Genomic DNA, 18893 nt, shown 5'->3' with positions numbered 1-18893 from the left:
TGCCAAATCTGCCAGTGCTGTGGAAAAAGATATGAGCACAACGATAAATATAAATCCTCACGCCTCGCTCCCCCTCCCCAGCCAGCCCGAGTTTTTGCCCATCCCTTTTTGATCCCATTCTTTTTTAAACTTCCCGCCCTGCAAAATCTTCCGTCTTGCTCCATGACACAACGTTGTCGTTGCAAAAGCATGCCGGGGCACAACAACGGGGCACAGGTGGTGTCGCCGACAAACTGGCAAGAAAGCAAATATAAGCAAATGGAAAGCGACAAAGAAGAACCAGGAAAGCATGCAAGCAAACTCACAAGCACAAGAACAAATACAAAAAAAAACATTGGGACGATTGATGTGAAAAAAATAAACAGAGAAACAGAGAAACAGAGACGAAAAAGGGAAAAGGAAAATTGGAAATTGGAAAAAGAGAAAAAAGGGAAAAAAAGTCTCCGACACCACCCATCGCAGATCGCTGCCCTTCCTTTTTATGCCTTCCTGTAAAATCACCCACGCTCGATTATACCGTCCGCCAGTCCTTTGCCCAAGCCAGCCGAAAGTAAACCACACACCCTTGGGTGAAAAAGGGGCCGCAAGGTCGTCCCAGAACAGATTGCCAAGGTTCAACATTCAAATGCTCTATGTTCCAGAAAAAGAAAAAGAGGAAATCAAACAAAGGTAGAAAATGCGAAGTCATCAGAACTAGATATTGGGGAGGTAGAATCGGCTGCCAGTCTTCCGTGTCCGAGAGAGAGGGCAAGAAAACTAGATTTCATAGTGCAAGGTTGTCGAGGAACCCCCTTGTGATTGCGAGCCGACCATCAGCGCGACAGTGATCCCACATCCGGCCTAAGCGGGCGACTTGCTGGGCGGTGCCCCTGACCCGTTCTGACGAGCCTCGCCGGCTGTGCCCACCGAGAGACTGCCGATGCCCGACGAGAGGAAGGCGAACGGATCATTCTCCCCCTGCGAATAAAAGTTGTTGGACGGGCCGGCAGATGCAGGGCCGTTCGTCGCCGACTGGAAAGCCGCCTCGGCAGCCCGGCTGTCAAACGGGCCAGCCGAGTGCGCACCCGACACGGGGCCGAAGTGCGTGTTGAGCGGCGGATACGGCGCTGCGGCGCTGCCTCCCAGACCCGACGGCAGAGCGTACGTGCTCGGAGGACCGCCAAACTGCTGACCGTAGCCGCCAGCCCCGGCAGCCGAGCCAAACGGACCGCCACCGCCGCCAAAGGCCCCCGGACCCGGCGTGCCGCCCATCGAAGCCTGGCCCATGTTGTAGGAGGCTGACGTGTCCATCGAAGAGGCGTAGCCGGAGTCTGCCACGATAGCCGCGCTGGCACGGCTTGCACCACAGCGCAGGCAGCACACGTTCTTGGCGAAGTTGTGGTAGCCACAGACCTCGTTGCCGCACTTCCAGTCGCCCGCCCGGAAAGGTACTACGCCGCTGCCACCCATGCGGCCGCCGCCATGGCCGCCGCCTCCCATGTGGCCGTGGCCGTGACCGTGACCGTGGTTGTGGTGGCCGACGTGCTGCTGAGGAGGCAGCATGGCCGGGGGTCCGTAGCCGTAGCCGTAGCCACCACCACCACCCATGTCTCCAGTCGGTCCGGCGCTGACAGCGGGGAAGGAACACCGGAAGCAGGCAGTACGGCGCTGGAAGTTTGAGAAGCCACACGAAGGGCATGTCCAGTCACCCGGGCGCGGCCGGTTCTTGCTTGGCGGGAAAGGCGTCAGGATTTCGGCAGCCCGGTCCAACACCCGGCTTGACGACGGAGACACCTCAATGGCCTTCTCGTTCAGGGCACGTCCGTTCATGCACAGGCTCTCGGCCGCCTAGATCACACGAGTCAGATAAAGCTTGCAAATGCACGAAAACCGAGAACGCGGAAACACAGAAAGCAACCCACCTCCTCGTGCGACGAGAACACCGCAAAGCCGGTCCCGGTCGGCTTGTGCTGCTCGGGCGTGCGCAGCGTCCAGAAGGCGATGGGACGGCCGCCAAACTGTGTAAACCAGCTCTCAAGCTCCGACTGCGTGGTGTCGTGTGGGAGGCCAGACATGTGCAGGACCTTGCTGCGCTCCGACAAAAACGCCCGCACGTCGGCTCTAGCATCCATGGGACGGGCGAGCACGTCGGGGTGCTCATGGGCCGGCTGCGACTTGCGGATGAGTCCGCGGAGGACACGGGCAAGCGTGACGGCCTCCTCCATGGCGCGGCGTGGAGACGCCGGCGCCAGCGCCTGCAGGTGGAACGGCAGGTTGTGCTTGATGGGGGGCCTCTCGACTGGACCGCCTCGACCTCCAGGGCGGCACAGATGTTGCTCAGCGACGACGGTCCGAACGGCAACGACTCTGGGTGGTGTTGCTGCCATCTCTGGTATTCCTGTCGCAGGTCGAATGTCCGCGAGTGCTGCAGGTATGGCGGCAGCACCACGGCCTTGTCGCGGGCCTCCCGGGGCAGCTGGACACGAAGGTCCCAGGCATCGAGGGTGACAAAGACAAAGTCCAGGCTCTGCGAAGTGAGGTGTTCCGACGCAAAGGCATCGAAGCGGTTGATGGCATCACGGAACGTGCCCGCATTACGGACGTGCTCCCAGGTGAGGGTGGTCAGGCTCGCTGCAGGTTTGACAGTTAGAACTGGAGCCACAATGCAGGAGAGAAAATGTGGGTAGCAGCAGCAGGAGCTCCGGCGGAGCTCGGTGCCTGGACAGACAACCCCCCGGACGGGCTTGCGGCCTTTCTTCGCCTTCCCATCCCATTGGACAGCCCACGAGCACAAGCTCCGGGGTATCATCCTTCTTCTTCGGACAGACTGCCGAACAGGACTTACTGCAAAGTGGGGTTATGGGTGTGTTGATCGGCTTGACCAACACGCTCTCTCTGTACAGCTAGAGATCGGAGAAGACAGGTCAGCGGGCTGTCTCGAGCGGTAAACGGGAACGTGGCGGGCTCCTACTTCTTCGAGGTTCTTCGCGTCCAGCAGGATCCAGCCAATTTCGATGACCTCGGCCGAATCCTTCGTCACGTACACACCATGCTCGTCACAGGTTGTAGCCACGTGAATGACGACGTAGCGGTCAATAGATAGCGGCGATTGTTGCGTCGTTGCCATGGCGTCGAATGGACCAGATTGCAGCCGGTACTGTTGTGTCGTTGGGGAAGAGGGTATCAAGGATGCAAGAGCAGTCTAGCAGGCCGCAAGGTCGTGTCAGCAGGTCCGGTCGTGGCTTGGGAACGATGAGAAAACACGTTTGAGCACTAGAGGAAGAAAAGGCAGGAGGAGATAGGTGGCCAGGACGGCAGGACGAGAGTGGATGGACGGGTATAGGGGAGAAGAGGCAAACAAGTGGATATTGTGTAGGAGAGAAAGGAGAGGTGAAGCAGAGATGGAAAAGGGCAAAAGGCAGGACGGGCGGGCACGTACGGGAATCCAAATACGCCAGCTGGGAGCGATAGACGAAGCTCTTGCTGAAGCCAAGCTCTGGCTGGAGGAATTGAACAAGGTCGGGCCGAGAAGGGGCTGCTTGGTCCAAGTTGGCTGGCCAGTCGAGAAGAGAAAAAGGAGTTCTCGTCTTTTCTCCACTTTAAGTCGAATTTGCTGTCCGGTCCTCGAGAGTCGGAACGATAGGAGAAGGAGAGAGAGGACGCGAGGAGAAAAGCTGAGCGAGAAAAGACAACACGGGGAGCCAGAGAGATCCCGGACGGAGAACCAGAGCGGATGCGAGAAGGGGGAGGGCGGAAGGGGAGGAAGGGAAGAGGAGTCGTGGAGAGGCCAGCAGAGTAGCAGCACCAGCAACAGCAGCGAAAGGGTGCGAAAAAATAAATATCAAAAAATAAATTTATTAAAAAATAGGGAGATTGCTGCTTTTGGTGGTTCCTCTTTTTCTGGGGGGGGGGGGGGTTCCTCTTTTGGCGGGCTTTCTTTTGGTGGTGGGGGGGGGGGGGGGGGTTTATAAGTCTGCTCAACTTGGGCTTCCTACTCAACCGTTGCAGCATCTGACGTCTTTACAGGGTACCACGCTGGCCATTCTGGACGTGTTGCCGACGCTCGCAGAGGTTCTCATAAATGGTGCAGCTGGCGGTGCCCCTTGCCTTGGCCACGTTTGCATCTTGTTCAGAGTTTTCCCCTCCAAAAAAAAAAACGGCTATCGTTCTAAGCGATTTACACGACAACCTCTCGTAAGATGCGGTCTAGTGGACGCAACGGCTGACCAACGGAGAGTCGCTGGGTGGCAGAAAGTACCGATACTCAGGTTTATGAATCTATCGAGGAGCGGTCTTCTGGAGGTGGGGTAGGACGGCACTAAAAATCAGTCCCGCAGGCGGAGAGTTCTGGCAATTGGCACGGACCCCCCGCCAAAGGTTAGCGAGAAGGTACCGGTACCTTCCCGGAAAGAAGAAGAAAAAACGACGAGTATAGGTGCGACAGACTTGGCCGCCGCACGCGCTGCAGCAGACTATAGCAAGGCTACGGCAGACTACAGCAGACTACAGCAAGCTGCTCCCAAGATGTCTGCAGTCCCCAAGGTGTAGCACCACCGGCCTGTCACTTTTTTCCTCCTGAAGTGAGATATCTTACATCCTGCCGCTCGTTCTCCATCACATCTCCCCATCTTCTCCCAGACTCGTCACAAAGCTCCGGCAGCCCACCCACACGACCTGGCCGCCCACCCTGTTGCAAAGCTGTTGCTGTCATATCCTCTTTCCTGGTCTTCCCCGCCCGCGCCCGTTATCCCAGAGAATACCACTCCTCTTGCCAAGCCTGTCACGCCGCAGAAGACCATCCATGTGCCGGGAGCAGAGCGTGGGCCCCTCGGTGGTGAGCACGAGAAAGGTGTCAGAAGCTCGGCTGTCCCAATCCGTTGACCTCAAACCCCTGCCGTTGCCGGAACTGGCGCCTCTCGTGCCCACGCTATGATCAACTAGGCCGATCAGGCCGCCCCGAGAGCCCCCTTTTTCCTGGCCTGCTTTCCTCCCAACCGCTTCGGGGATCCTCAGATGTCGTCGCCTCCAGTCAACCGTCATCGTTACGTATGAGCAGACTGCTTCTTCTCAGACCGTCTCACCAAATCTCCTGTCGCTGGCACGGCGTACGGGCAGTCTGCGAAGCAGAATCATTCTCCCAAACGAGCAAGGTCAGCAAAGCGGGACTCTACGGGGCGCGATAAGATTGTCGTTGTTGTGCTCTGTAGAGGTTATTAATGATCATACAAGCCAAGCAGGTCGAGCACACAGCCGTGCCTCGCACCATATGCATACGTAAGCAGGCAATGAATACACAAACGCGTATCAGCGCAGATACACAAGTTCTGGCTGAGTGCCTATACGTCGTATCTACCAGTGGGTGTATGTAGGTGCCTTTGCGGTAGAAGCGGTGAATCGGTAGTATGGTACAGAGAGGATATGACGAGGTGAGCTGTTGTACGGGAGCATTACGATCTGCAGACTGCGCATCACGTGCATGTGAGTACAACAGACGCAGCAGGTGCAGAGACCGCACTTCCTATGCCTGTCCCTTTGCCTGCTTCTGTAACGCGAGTTCGCCAAGTGCACTGCGCAGTGCCGAGGCTCGTCGTCGCACTTGAAGGCTGCAATACCAGAACACGGGCGGGTACGAGTAGCAGGTGGGATTCCAAGCAGCAGACAATAGCTAGCGGATGCTATATGCTCGGTCAGCCTTGTCTCAAGCTAATTAAAAAGCCGAGATGGACCGAGGGCGTGCCGCTCTTACGACGGATATCTTACCTCATCAAAGGGCACGTGCTTTAAAGCACCAGCCACGAACTACGTCATTTAGGCATTTCTGGATGCTGAACAGGGCCTCGTCCAGTAAATCAGAGTAGCCGGTCTTTTAGAATGCTGCATTCGTTGGCAACAGGCCTGTATTCTTTTACGTTCCCGCCTGGCTCCTAAAAATCGGAAGTCCGAAACGCTCTTTCGCCCTGACTCTGTTGCCTGTCCTGCGATCGTCGCCATTTTGTTGCCTAGTGGAATTGACGCTGACGTAGTGTGATAAAATCTGATACTGAATAAATATGCACCCGCCGCCATCCTCAGTTTATCTGTTCAACTCTCTCTCTGCAATCACGACACGGAAACCCGGCCTTATCTACGACTACAATCAACAACTCGTATCCCACATTTCACAATGGGTGCCGTATCTGCTGTGTTTCTTGTTCTCATTACAATCATCTGTGCGTAAACACAATGTCCACCCGTCTTCCACCGGTTGTATTGCCGGCTAACTGGAATTAGTCCCCCCCCTGGGCGCCTTCGCCGTGGCTGGTTGCGGCGCCGATCTCCTAATCAATGTCTGCTTGACAATTCTGGGGTAAGTCGGATGTGAAGCTGGTCTACGAACAGCTCCTCACCATTCATGCTTTGTGTCGCCACCTCCTTTCACGGATAAGCTGACCTAGCCATAGTGTGATTCCCGGCCATCTCCACGCTTTCTATCTGGAATACGTCTACTATGATCGTCGCGAGCAGGCCCGCGAGGGTCATTTCACTGCCGGCCGGGCCCCTGGCATATACAGCGATCGCGTGCAGCAGGGCGGCGGCTACGGCACGATTGTGCACCAGACGTAGTTAACGGGCGAAAGGCAGCTGCAGTTGGCGCTGTCGCCTTGAAAATTCGGTGTGTCGCCTGGATTAGCAACAGGTATGGAGTTTACAGGAATAGGAGAAAGGTCTGCTCGTACGAGTAGGTGCCAGGACACACGGCTATCGTAAGAAGGCTGTCGATTCCAAGACGACGTTGTGTCGTGGAGGCAATAGGCTCGGGGTTCATACAACAAGCTCGCTTATGGAAGTGCCATTATATGCGTGATCTCCTAGCTACGGCATCGTGCTCATCGGGCTTGTAATGACCGATAATAGTGCTCTGTGGATTACGGCTAGCAGACGGCCAATGCGTGTCCAGAATGGTGAGACGATACAGCACCAATCGCGTAGATATGACACAGTTTCGTTGCATGAAGCAGGACTGGTACCGAGAAAAAGAGGTCAAAGAGCAGCAGGTGCCGAATCAAGCTACACATGCAAGTGTGTGTTTGCACAAGCATAGCCGCGCAGATAATCGCTGTCCCATGCGCACTGCCTACGAACACGTAAGTGACGACACTAAGGCGATGCCGGGGTCCGCCAGCACGACCTTGCGCGGACGTGAGAAGGTCTAAGCAGAGACCTGGGCTTTCCTGCCAGAGGAGGCCGTTCGTGCCCCGCCGAAGAAAGCAAGAGCAGTAGCTGCCTTGCTAGAGAAAACAGGGGTCGTAGTGGCCAGTGTGCTGGGAGTGAGAGTGAGCTGGTGCGCGGACAAGTGGATAGGCCTCTCTGTTCTTGCCTGATGGTTGCCCCCTCCTTTCGTCGGAACGACCTTTCAGCGGCAGCCACGACGGTCGTGCAGCACGCATTGTGGCCCGTGCAACTTTTTTCCATGCTAGGGCTTTCTGGACCTCCCGGCAAGAAAGACGAGACGTTTATACAGCCGGCAAGAACAGCTCGGTCGAGGACAGGAAGGGGCGGACGACGAGAGCGCTTGGAAGCAACAAGGAAGGAGCATCTGCAAGCTCTCGGGGCATTTTCCCAATCGGAACTGCAATCCCCCCAAGTTCTTTGTTTTGACTTTGCTCTGCCCATTGCACCTCATCTCCATCCTCGACCGTTGTCGCCCCGCCGCTTTGAGGCTCTTGCAACCGGCTCCCACGTAAGGCCCGCCAATTCATCTGCTTGCTGTCTGCTGTTGCGACTTCGCCAAATAGCGGGAACTAGCTCTCAACCTGGCGGAAGCCCGATCGAAAAAAGGACGAGACAACCACGAAAACGAGAGAGAGACGGGAAGAGGCAAAGAACAGGGGGAAAACGCACCTGCGGGCAATTAACGGCGTCCACGTCGTCTTTCTCTCACCCCCCTCCTCCGTCGCCGTCTTCCTTCCGGTCGTTTCTTTTTCTGGCCAGGGAAAAAAGAAGCGGCCCTTTTGCACCGTTGACACACGTTCCCCACCGCTCATACAACAACACGACTGCCGCTGCCAAGAAGAAACAGGCAACCCACCCGCAGCACGGCGCGTGCGAGGGCAGACGACGGCAGGCGAGCAGGGTTGACCATGTCCTCCTGGGCGAGCTGATGATTGCCTCTCGCACCTCTGTTCTTTGCTGTCGTGCCCTCACGCCTTCCGTCGGCCTCTACCGTCCGGCGGGACCCATTCTGTGCTGTCTAACACCCCCCTTCCAGTTTACCCTGCTACCGAGGCCACCCGTCTGCGACTCCGAGCTGGCCTTGCATTGGTACCACTTGACCGCGCGCTGCTCTCTGCATGATGGACGCCATGCATATAAATAGCAAACCGTGCGCCCTGCTTCCCGGCGACTGCACACGAGAAAGAGAAGGGGAAACGGCAGCTACAAAACGCCCAGACAGCCGACCATCAACTCCGGGCACTGGCCGCGTCTCGGGCTCTGCAGCATCTGCTCTTCCTGCTCAGAATTCCTCAAGCCCTCACCCTTCCTCTCGTGCCCCGTCGTCATCACAGCCCGTTCCTGCAGCCTTCCTACCGCTCCCTTGCCGACCGAAGAGTGCCGACATTCTTGTTGCCAACACCAGTGATAGCAAAGGCGACAACATCGCTTCTGTCGGGCTCCACACATCCTTCCCACCCCTCTTTTCCAGCCCCGGAAACAATACCACGCCAGAGACGTCACTCATCGGCGCCCGAGGCAAGTCGATCCCGCTCGGTGACGGCTCCGTGGCCGACCGCACGTCTGCCCTGCGCGAGCTGAACAGCAATTACCCCTCACCCGTGCTCCGCCACGGCTACGTCAAGTCTGCCGGTGCCAAGAACACCACCTACTCGCAGCCTGTCATTGTCCGCACCTATAGCGGCCCGTCGCCGTCGCCGTCCTCTTCCACCCACTACCGGCGCCCGTCGAGCGGCAACCGACTCGTCGGCCAGACTGCTGGCTCGGGTCTCGTTTCTCTCATACCGGCTCCCACCTCGGCAAGGGTGGGGATCTCTGCCGTGCAGAGCAGCAAACATGCGCACGGTCTAGGGGAAGGTTCAAATGAAAGCCCTTGTTTAGCATGGCGCGTTCCAAGGTCAAGAAGAGCTTGCTTCCATGGCAGTGGGTTACTGGTGGAGGTGAAGGCCTCCAAGACGACGAGGTAAAGCTTCCGCCGGTTGAGGCTTTTACCTACAAAGGCTTCCTGGCCGATCTGCAGGCCAAGACCAGCATTCGTGCTGATCTCGACCGCATCGCTGAGATATGCGCCAAGTCCAAGTACAGCCTCAGCGATCAGTACGATGCGCATGTTGCGCCTCATGGATCAGGTGCTGCTTTCATCAGCGGTGGGAGCCAACAGCCGCCCGGACGCCCGAAAGGACGGAAGAAAAGCAGCTCCAGTCCTGGCGGCCCGACTCTGCAGGCGGTACCATCTGATGATGACGAGAACAGTGCCCGGGGCTATCGGAGGCGACGGGGTGGCGTCGGAGGTGGCCGCAGGCGGAGCGCTGCATACGGGACGCTAGAGACCATCATGTCGTCCAGCCGGTCGTCTGAGGAGGACAAGTCAAAAAAGAAATCAGCCTCGGAGATCGCAGAGGAGGTTCGTGGACGTGCGGCACAGAAAGCCGAAAACACGGCAATTGCAATTACAGTTGAAAAGCCAAAGTCCAAGTCCCCCAGCAGCAGCAAGGAAAGAATAAAGTTGCGGCTACCAACAAAGACAGCATCAAAGGAAGACTTGATAGGCGACAAAGCGACCGGGCCACCTCTCCCGTCCTCGAGGCGTCATGGAAAACAAGTTCAGTGTCGGCCGAAGTCCACTTCGTTTGCTCATGCCATGATTGGCAGCAATCGACAGCATTCCAGCCGGTCTGACAAGCCGAAGAAGGGGGCGACGTTTGTCGAATCACCCTTTCCCGCTACCTCTCCTACCGTGGCCTTGCTTAGCGATCCTGCGGTTGCCCAGACGTCGAAGAATTTTCTTGAGATCCATCTGACTCCGAACGCGGCGTCTTCACACGATCGTACCACTGAGGGTAGCGTTCAAACCCAGCAGGCTGCCAGCTCTTCTACGCGCACCGATAGAACAGACAGTGCCGTGACTGAGCACCCCTTGAGTGATGCAGACTCTGCTGGCTTTCTCTCCGGCTTGAGCAGCTGGATACCGTGGGTAGCTGTCGATGAGACCCAAAACGGGCAGCCAGCCAACCACAGCCATCAAGTTGCAGTCCGTCCAGGCCCAAGCCATGCCGAAGGAAGCCTTCGAGAACTACTTAAATCGGTTGACGGGAAGAAGCCTAATAAAGGAAAGGAAGTTGAGCGTCAACGCGAACGACGGCAAGACGAAGCAGGACTCTCATCTTTTAACGATTTACGACTTTAATGACACTATTACGATACGATGCCTACTGTGCCAAGACGTTTATGATAGCTTTCACAAAAGCAAGGGACCAAAGCTGGAAAACAGGGAAGGAAATGGCCTATATATACCGCATGGCATACACAATTTATAAACGGGACTGTGCTGTAACTGATCTACTACTTGGACTATACATAAGACGGGTTTGGAGAGAGAGAGGCTACCCTAAAAAATGGACATGACCCAAAGATGTCTTCAATAGACAATATTCCAAAACTGCCAAAATATCAGAGGATGACCCCAGCATGTAAGCGCAATCGGGGAAGCTCAAGCTGGATGGCGCAGCTGTTCGTACAATTAGATTAACTGTCCCGTTTCTCTCTCTTATTTTTTTTTAATACACTGGCCAAGATGCGCCGGCAATTCATACAACGTGGCACTTCTGCCTTCCAGCCTTTCTCACAGTGGCGTACCGATAGACAGAGTCGAATCTCCTGTTCCTGCAGCAACCTCCGATTGTGATACTAGTGGTGGAGGTGGTGGTGGTAATGGTGGCAGCAGCTCATCTCCGATTTTGCGCACTGTCTCTGGTGCTGCTGCGTCGATGCTCTCTGCCGCTGTTTCAGATGCAGGAACGGCCGCAACAGCAGCAGATTTATCCGGGCGCAATGGCTCGTCTGCTGACTGCGGCAGAGGCTCTGCAGGCTTTTTCTCGTCCCCGTTTGCATCGCTCTCTGGGCGGATTTTGTGGCCCAAGTCTTCCCTCCCGTCATCTCTCTCGACGTGTTGTCGCTTCGTTTCCCGCTGTCCTTCTCCGGTCTCGCTTGATGTCATGGCCCCGGGCGGCCTTTTCTTGTCTTGACCGCTCTCAGCACACGCTGCAGATGGCACCACCACGGCAGTGCCTGCTGCTGCTGCTGCTGCTGCTCGCTTTGCTTCCTTGTCTCTGCGTTCGTTTTCGCGGCGCAGCGCCTTGGACTCGAATTCGTGCCAATCGCCATCGATAGTTGCGAGCCTATTGTGTTAGCGAGAGAGGAACATATATGAAAAGTCGGGAAAACTTACTCGACAGCTTGCCGTGGACGTGGCTCTTCAACGGCAAAGTACGGATGCGAAAGCACCTCGGCAGCCGTGGGCCGCTTCTTCGGGTCGTAGCGGAACATGGCTTCCAGCAGGTCAAATGCCGCCGGCGTCACGCGCTCCCGGTACTTGTCAGCAAATACGTTGGGCCGCCGGTAGCTAGGCCGCATCAGCTCGAACCAGGGCATGTCCACCAGGCCAGGCCATTCGGACTTGCTCGGTGTGCCCAGCACTGCGTAGACCTTGTCGAGCTGGCTGAGCTCGCTGCCGTCGCCGGGGAAGATGGCGCGCTTCGTAAAGATCTCGACCATGACACAGGCAGCGCTCCATATGTCGACAGCCGGGCCGTATTGCGTCTCACCCAGCAACAGCTCAGGCGACCGATACCAGATGGTGATCACGCGGTTGGTGTAGTCCAGCTGGTGGTGCTTGGCAAAGAAGCGGGCCAGGCCAAAGTCGGCCAGCTTGAGGACACCGTCGCTGCTGACGAGGATGTTGGCTGCCTTGATGTCGCGGTGCAGCACGCCGCGGCGGTGCAGGTAGTCCAGTCCCTGGAAGAGCTGCAGGGACAAGTGTTTCCGCTGGGCGTCGTCCAGCCTGAAGGTCGGGTGGTTCAGGAGGCCCGTCAAGTCATGAGATGCGTACTCAAACACCATGAAGCAGTCGTTCTTCTCCACCATGACCTCCTGCAGAACGACGACGTTGGTGTGCTTCAAGCTCTGCAGCAGCTTGATCTCACGAATAGCCGTGACCGGGAGGCCCTCGCGTTCGCCTTCCATGCGGATCCTCTTCAGCGCCACAAGCTTCTTGGTGTAGACATGCACAGCCTTGAACACCTTGCCGTACGTTCCTGACCCGACCACCGACCCGTTTCCTGGCTTCCGATAGTAGACCGAGTCCGACTCGGCGAGCTCAACTGGGAGCGTCGGCCGCGCCTTGGGCCGACTCAGAATCTTTTTCACTTTGTGGAAGCGAGGGGCATTGATGCTGCCGCCGCCGCCTCGTGACTGGTGTTGCTGTTGCTGGTGATGTTCCGACCTGGCACGCGACGAGGCTGGCTCCGTCGGAACGCCGTGAGGAAGATCTCTCCGGTTTCTATTATCATTATGTAAGGGTGGAGGTTGGTGGTTCTGGTGCTTTGGCGATGCCTGGTTTTGTTGGTGATGGTGCTGTTGTTGTTGCTCCCGCTGTTGATGGTGTTGTTGCTGTTGCTGTTGCTGTTGCTGCTGCTGCTGCTGCTGCTGCTGCTGCTGTCGTGGAGGGCCAGAATTGAACTTTTGTGCAATTTCAGCTTTCGGCAGTGCTGCCGCTGGCTTGGCTGCAGTTTTAAAAGCAAAACTAAACTTCGACTGTGGACCAGTTGGTATCTGTCGGTCTGGCGGAGGCATCCCCTCTTCGTTGCTACGACGCGGTACGTCCTCTGATTCCCTTTCAGATGCAACAGCTGCACTGGTCTTCAGTGGCATCTGGTCGCCGCCAGAAGCAGCCTGGTAAGGAGCAAATTGATGTGTTGACGGTGGGTGACGTTGCTCTGCTGCTTCCCGTTCTTGCATAGCCGAGTCTTCGTCAGCATAGGCCATCTGGTGTTGATGTTGGTAGCTACTACTGTGATGCGGACTAGTGCGAGAGTAATCGGCTTCCAGGGCTTGGTTTGAGCTCCACTGGTTGTTGAAGATCCCTCCGCTGCCGTCATTGGTAGCACCGAGTCTGTGCCCTCCCCTGCTTGAGGCAAAGGCATTCCCTCGGAAGCTGCCAGAACTGCCTCGGGATGGCCTGGATGGGGGGAATTGTTGGTAGTTTGCACCCGGACCTGCTGGCGGTCCATAGGATGGCGAATGGCTCTGATGGTGGTAAGAGGAGGATTCTTGGGAGGGGCCGTTGGGAGAATAACCGCCATGTGGGTACTGTGGAGGATATGGCCTGGAGTAAGATTAGTAAAGCGCAGAGACAGAAAATTGCCTGTTTTCTAGGATCATGGTGCAGAATGAGCGGGATCTCTTACCCTTGAGGAGAGTGTTGTTGCTGTTGCTGCTGCTGCGGCTGCAGCTGTCCGGGTCCCCATCCCTGGATGTCACCGTAAGGTGACTGTGGCGGTGGTGAGCCATGGAAGGGCGTGTTCGGTGTAGCATGGCCCGAGGAATGAGGCGGTGGGTGAGAAGACGGTGGGAGAGGAGGCGGTGCTTGGCGAGTAAATCGTCGAGACTGGCCATTTGCAGAGTAAGCACCATGGGACTGCGGCCCATAGCTGCCACTCCGGAAGCTGTCTCCTCCAGCAGACATGTCGCGGTCGATGGAATTGTTGGAGCCGGAGGCAATATCGGAACCTGCAGACGCGCGTGACGTGTTTCGCCTCGATCTGGAGGCCAGGGTGTCGTCTTGGTAGTCCCGAGGCGACAGAGACCGATCAGAGGTAGAGGACAATCGGCGACGCCGGTCGTGTAAAGAACGGCGTCTTGCGGGATCAGTAGGCTCGGGGGTTCGGCCCCTGCGCGGCACAGTATCAGAAGGAGGTGGAGGTGGAGGTGGCGGTGGATGGGGTGAATTGGGTGGATGGGAGGGCCGGCTGCGAGGCCGCCCACGAGGCTCGCCCAACGGATAGAGATTGGGATTGTCGTTCTGGTAGGATGAAGAAACAGGAGCAACAGGCTTAGCACTGGCTGGATCAAGCCAGCGAGGCGAGCCCGACCGGTCGCGTCGCGCGAGGGAAAGGGGGGGGTCAGAGCGGCGAGACGAAGAAGTTGCCGCGCCGGATCGAGACTTGTTTTTGTTTTTGGGACGCCGTTCGCGTCGAGACGGTGACCGGGACGGATAGCGGTGCGAAGAATGCGGCAGTGGGGGCGGTGGTGAGCGAGACCGCCGACGGCTGGAATAATACTGCTGCTGCTGCTGTTGCTGCTGCGAGTTCGAGTTCGAGTTGTGCCTGCCCGGCTGAAAGGGGCTAATACTGTGCCGCCTAGAGCGTTTGGGCTGGGCACCAGCACCGCTGCGGCTGGTGCTGTCACCGGCGCTGGGACCGTCACAAAAAGATGCACTGGGACTCCGTGGCCGCTTCGACGACTTTGATGACGACTGATGGGACGGATGCCGGTGCGAGGGTCCACGTGGCGGCGAGAAGGCGGGCACACCGCGACGGCTGCGCTCACCACTGTCGTCTGGGCCGTGGTTCTGGTCGTGTTGCCAGGCTAGATCGCCAGACTCTCGGCGAGAGTCGCGGTGTCGCCCTCGATCAGCCGGGTCCCGTCCTCGCTCTCCTTCGCCAGCACCCCTCGCTGCACGCGATGACGACGAGCCTGACGGTGCGTGATCCCTACTCCAGTCGCGCGACTCCTCGCGACGACGATGGCTGCTGCTGCTGCTGCCCTTTTGCGAGCTTTGCTGCTGCGGATGCTGCTGCTGATGCTGCTGCGGATGCCTCCTTGCGTGCCAGCCCTGTGATGACGCAGACTCTGGTCGCGTCGGTGATCCCGGCGGGTACGAGCCGGCTTCGTTGCCGTGCAAATGTCCCAGGCTGGATCTCGTTCTCGACGTGTGGCCGCGGTCTCTGCTGTCTTTGTTCTCTCTGTCGGTCTCACGAAGCCGATGAGCAACACCATGAGGCGATGACAATCCGTTCGACGTCATGCCTTGAGCATCTCCAGAGGTTGTGTCGGGGAGCGTGTCGCCAAGGATGCGGTCGTCAGTTAGCATTTCCGCATCTCGATGGCGATGGAAATGCAAAGTACCCATGGCTGCAGGTGGAGGTCCTGATTTGGCCTTTTTTTTTTTAGTGCCGGGCTTTGCTTTGGTAAGATAATAATCATGACCAAAGCGGTAGAGGACAGGCCAGGCCAAAATTGCCCTACTGTCCCACTGTAAGCCCAATTTTTACAGGCCTTATTTGTTCCTGTCCCGCCCACTGTACCGAAGATTTTGCGGGACAGGATTCCCGGCAAATGTTGGCGGTTGGTGTATAGCCCGCTACTTCTTTGCCTCAATTCCAGGCAACGGTCGCAATAAACAGCCACTCCCCGTCTCTTGAATGGGGGTTCCCCCCTATTTTTGATTTTCGCAACTCTCTTCCCTCTCTTCCGTTGCAGACTGATCTCTGAAATGATGGTTGCTCTCAGATGCAAATGGACATGCCTTCTCCTAGCCCGTAAGCACTTTTTTGACGCGTTCTGTCGGAGGAAGACGTCTCAGCATCGCATCTTGCCGTCAGTCCCCTTTCGAGATGTCTGTTGTCCGAGAAAGAGGAAGGCTTGGTAGAAACGGGGAGAAGAGAAACTCTGCCGGGGAATAAAATGGCCCGGTTAAAGTAAGTCGCAGCTGCAGCTGCCGACAAGGCAACTTCCAAAAGCGTTGTCAGCTCTTTCCCAGCCAGAGGAAACCAACAAAGACGTCACTACTGTCCATCTTCCAGAACAGAAGCTCGTTGCCCATGTTGTTACCCCGACGAGACGTATGCCCGAACCCTCTCATGGCATCCTCGTGTCCATGGATATCCTATGACACTTATGTCTACATATGGACACATATTGTGTGCATTTTACGGGGCGGGTGTGGTAGCATGGCCACCTATGAAACCGGTCTCTGCCTTGCTCTTCGGGTCCTCCGTTTGCGTTTTTCCGCTGAGTACCACTTCAGATCTTGGTTGTAGATTGGTCTTAACAGACACGAGGCTCGTGCCAAAACTTTATCCGTTGCCATTCAGCTGGCGACTGTGGGACCACAAGGTTGTACGCAGAGCATACGACATATGTGTATGCTTCCCAATCCGTAGCGGTAATAGCCATGGCACATTTTCTCCCGTTTCCCCCACTTTCTTCGGAATATTCGCAGAGTATATATCTGCGGCCTCATCCTCCAGCCGGGTCTTCATCAGTGACGTGGCGGCGGTCACGCTCACTGGTAAGGTCTGGTACAGCTCGTAGTCATGCCAATTAGGCTATGGCTTTTGTCGCAGGAAGGAACGTGAATGGCGTGTGGTGCAACGCATGACAAGGTCCTCTTCACACCTCGCTGCCGATCAAGCGTCGTGTCTCCTGTCCATTTGGGCGGCAGCCGTGCGAGCCATTTAACGCTGCATCTTGCCCGAAAAACGGTTCATCCTGCAGCATCTTCCTTGCCCCTTTGATCCACTTTCCATATATTGCAGTCGACGGGTAAAAATGCCAGGGTCCGATTGCCCAAATTCACTGCCAGTCGATGCAGTTATAGACGCATATCTGCAGGAAAAGCGGGAGAACAGTCGGCATGGTCAGACCAGAGTTTTCTGTGATATCAGTATCATAATGTGTAGTCAGGTTCAGGAAGGATAAGTATGTCAAAATATGTTGAAGTTGACGGATCGGACACTGTCTATCGTAGGTCGGACAGAAAGAAGGTGTGCATTTGGCGGAAGGCGGTGAGATCAGCAAACTGCCTTGGTAGCATTCACGTGCTCCTCACCAATGTGCATCGGTCACATGGATACAAAGATAAGTCAGCTTCTTATACGTCTGTCTTACTGCGAGCATGTTCCCGGAGCAGTAATAAGAAGTGGTACTGTTTCACTGATTTCGTACCAAGCGCAGTGAGGAACTGGATACTGAAAGTTGCCAAGCTAATCTGTCGCCGGACTGCTTGGTATATAGTCCGAGCTCCATTCGAGTTAACTCAAAATGGGGAATTACGGCTTTAACTTCCGCCGACTGGGCTTGACAGAGAAAGACAGATCTGAGTAATTACCCTACCTGCTTTCTTTGCTTCAAAGAAACAGGTAAGAAAAGCCGTCATGCCCAAGTCCTTGCCTGACTTCGGTGTTATAGCCATTATTTTCCAATATCGCTTTTACCATACTTGCCACGGCATTGTCGTGATTGTAAGCTATTTTGATCTTTATCATTCTTACCCGTAAAACTAGTATTGATTGAACTAACCAGGCGACTAGTGGTTGCATGATTCGACACCGCATGAGTAGTGCTCGTGGCATACGGCTAGAGAGTAGACTAATACCGCCATTTTCTTTGAGCTCTCGGGTGCTCGGAAGAGACGCACGATGACATTATGGCTGGAGAGATACACGACTAGAGGGATGCTCTCCCATTGTTGGCCAAGACCAAAAGCCAGACGCACAAGCGAACATATTGCTTCGACGAAGCAACCACTCTGCGACCCCATGAGTGTTTCAAATATATGTCTCTACGGAGTAGTGCTCGTATTTTGCTAGCCAAGGGGTTGCTAAATGTGAATGAATCAGCATCGAGATCAGCAGCATGCACCGGGTACTACCGCAGCCTGATAGAGTGGTGAGACACCTGGTCATACCAGAGACGTTTTTGTTTCTCCCAAAAACGGCGCCTGGAATTACCGGTACGAGGGATTGGCAGGACTCCTTCCTCTCCGCTCTTGTTCAAAGAGCTTGAACTCTCCCTACGTCTCTTTGTGCCGTCGAGTCTTGGTTTTGTAGTTCCGCCACCATCTCATCCATATCGGGCCAATCCCCGCACCCTAGGTAAATCTTTGCATGAAGTCCTCTCAGATGGGACAAGCTGCTCTTTCGCCTGCATATTGACACAACAGATGGCTATGATGACAGGTCACTGAACCGTTCGCGCTCGCTTTATACGTCGCTTCCTAGATCCATCCTAGTCGACGTTTTTGTTTTTGAACTGTTGTGGCGGAAAGTCCGGGGTTGGCTAGATACCCGGAGGATGTTCTTACATGCCATCGCAGCAGTTGTGCGAGTATGCTGACCGGCCAACAGCTGGGTCGGAGCTGGTAGTATGCGTCTTATTCGTCGTTCGCCGTTATTGGTCGCCATTTTCTCTGTACTCTGCAAAACTTCATCTTGTCGTAAACACAGAGAACGAAAGCCCGGGGCACGATGTCGTAGTAGAATACGAATACAAGCGATTGCTAGGGAGAGCAAGCTGATATGTTGGCCTTGTGACAGACATGCGCAGCCTTCTGTCGCAACTGGTAGAGAACTTGGAGCTAATAGCATCCGATTGCTCCACCCTCTTCGGTCTTTCCGCGCAGCAGCGCCAATTGCCCTAGCAGGGCCTCGGTCCCCCACAATTTCTGATGGAGAGAGATTGGCACTGGTGTCATGCGAATGCCTTCGCTTTCCTGTCTTACCTGCTCGTTCCGCGTATGCCGTCCATCGTCGCCTGTTCCGTCTTCGCGCTTATACATGCACAGCAGAGGACATGCCCTGATTTCCCGCCTCTCTTCTTATTGCTGGTGTCGCCATTTCTTGGCCCACACTTCAGCGTCGCTTTCTTTTTCACGCAAATCATCTGTAAGCATTCCAAGGATTCCCCTCGCTTACCTAATGAGGATAGCTTCCAAGTCCCCTGTCGCCCCGCTAGCCTGAATGCTGTTGTTTTCAGTCTCGCCACCATCTGTATGATATATGTGCTCGTACTCGTAGAAACTCCCTGTTAAAGCTTGGTCGTCACTTGTTGCTTTTTTTTGTTAGCTCCGAGTGCTGTCCCTC

At 55.9% G+C, this 18893-nt stretch overlaps 4 protein-coding genes across 4 annotated transcripts; 2 read left to right on the top strand and 2 right to left on the bottom strand.

The window, feature by feature from the left end:
* Window positions 1–840: 840 nt before the first annotated feature.
* Window positions 841–3106, bottom strand: CMQ_3105 (RNA-binding protein; the record flags this gene model as incomplete). The annotated part of the gene is made up of 5 exons (XM_014317183.1): window positions 841–1827; window positions 1902–2234; window positions 2294–2610; window positions 2825–2882; window positions 2951–3106. The coding sequence occupies 5 exons, from the start codon at window positions 3104–3106 to the stop codon at window positions 841–843; spliced, it is 1851 nt and encodes a 616-aa protein (XP_014172658.1).
* A 3036-nt stretch (window positions 3107–6142) lies between these two features.
* CMQ_2961 (stress response RCI peptide) lies at window positions 6143–6582 on the top strand (the record flags this gene model as incomplete). Its single annotated transcript, XM_014317039.1, has 3 exons — window positions 6143–6188; window positions 6250–6325; window positions 6420–6582. The coding sequence occupies 3 exons, from the start codon at window positions 6143–6145 to the stop codon at window positions 6580–6582; spliced, it is 285 nt and encodes a 94-aa protein (XP_014172514.1).
* A 1730-nt stretch (window positions 6583–8312) lies between these two features.
* Window positions 8313–10378, top strand: CMQ_2592 (uncharacterized protein; the record flags this gene model as incomplete). The annotated part of the gene is made up of 2 exons (XM_014316670.1): window positions 8313–8996; window positions 9116–10378. The coding sequence occupies 2 exons, from the start codon at window positions 8313–8315 to the stop codon at window positions 10376–10378; spliced, it is 1947 nt and encodes a 648-aa protein (XP_014172145.1).
* A 435-nt stretch (window positions 10379–10813) lies between these two features.
* Window positions 10814–15121, bottom strand: CMQ_2608 (serine/threonine-protein kinase-like protein; the record flags this gene model as incomplete). Its single annotated transcript, XM_014316686.1, has 4 exons — window positions 10814–11369; window positions 11420–12529; window positions 12785–13354; window positions 13437–15121. The coding sequence occupies 4 exons, from the start codon at window positions 15119–15121 to the stop codon at window positions 10814–10816; spliced, it is 3921 nt and encodes a 1306-aa protein (XP_014172161.1).
* Window positions 15122–18893: the final 3772 nt, after the last annotated feature.

The sequence above is a fragment of the Grosmannia clavigera genome (genome assembly GCF_000143105.1).
Source record: "Grosmannia clavigera kw1407 unplaced genomic scaffold GCSC_144, whole genome shotgun sequence".
In the NCBI taxonomy this organism is placed as follows: domain Eukaryota; kingdom Fungi; phylum Ascomycota; class Sordariomycetes; order Ophiostomatales; family Ophiostomataceae; genus Leptographium; species Leptographium clavigerum.
The sequence above is the reverse complement of the archived record's forward strand: the minus strand, read 5'-3'. Positions and strand labels throughout refer to the sequence as shown.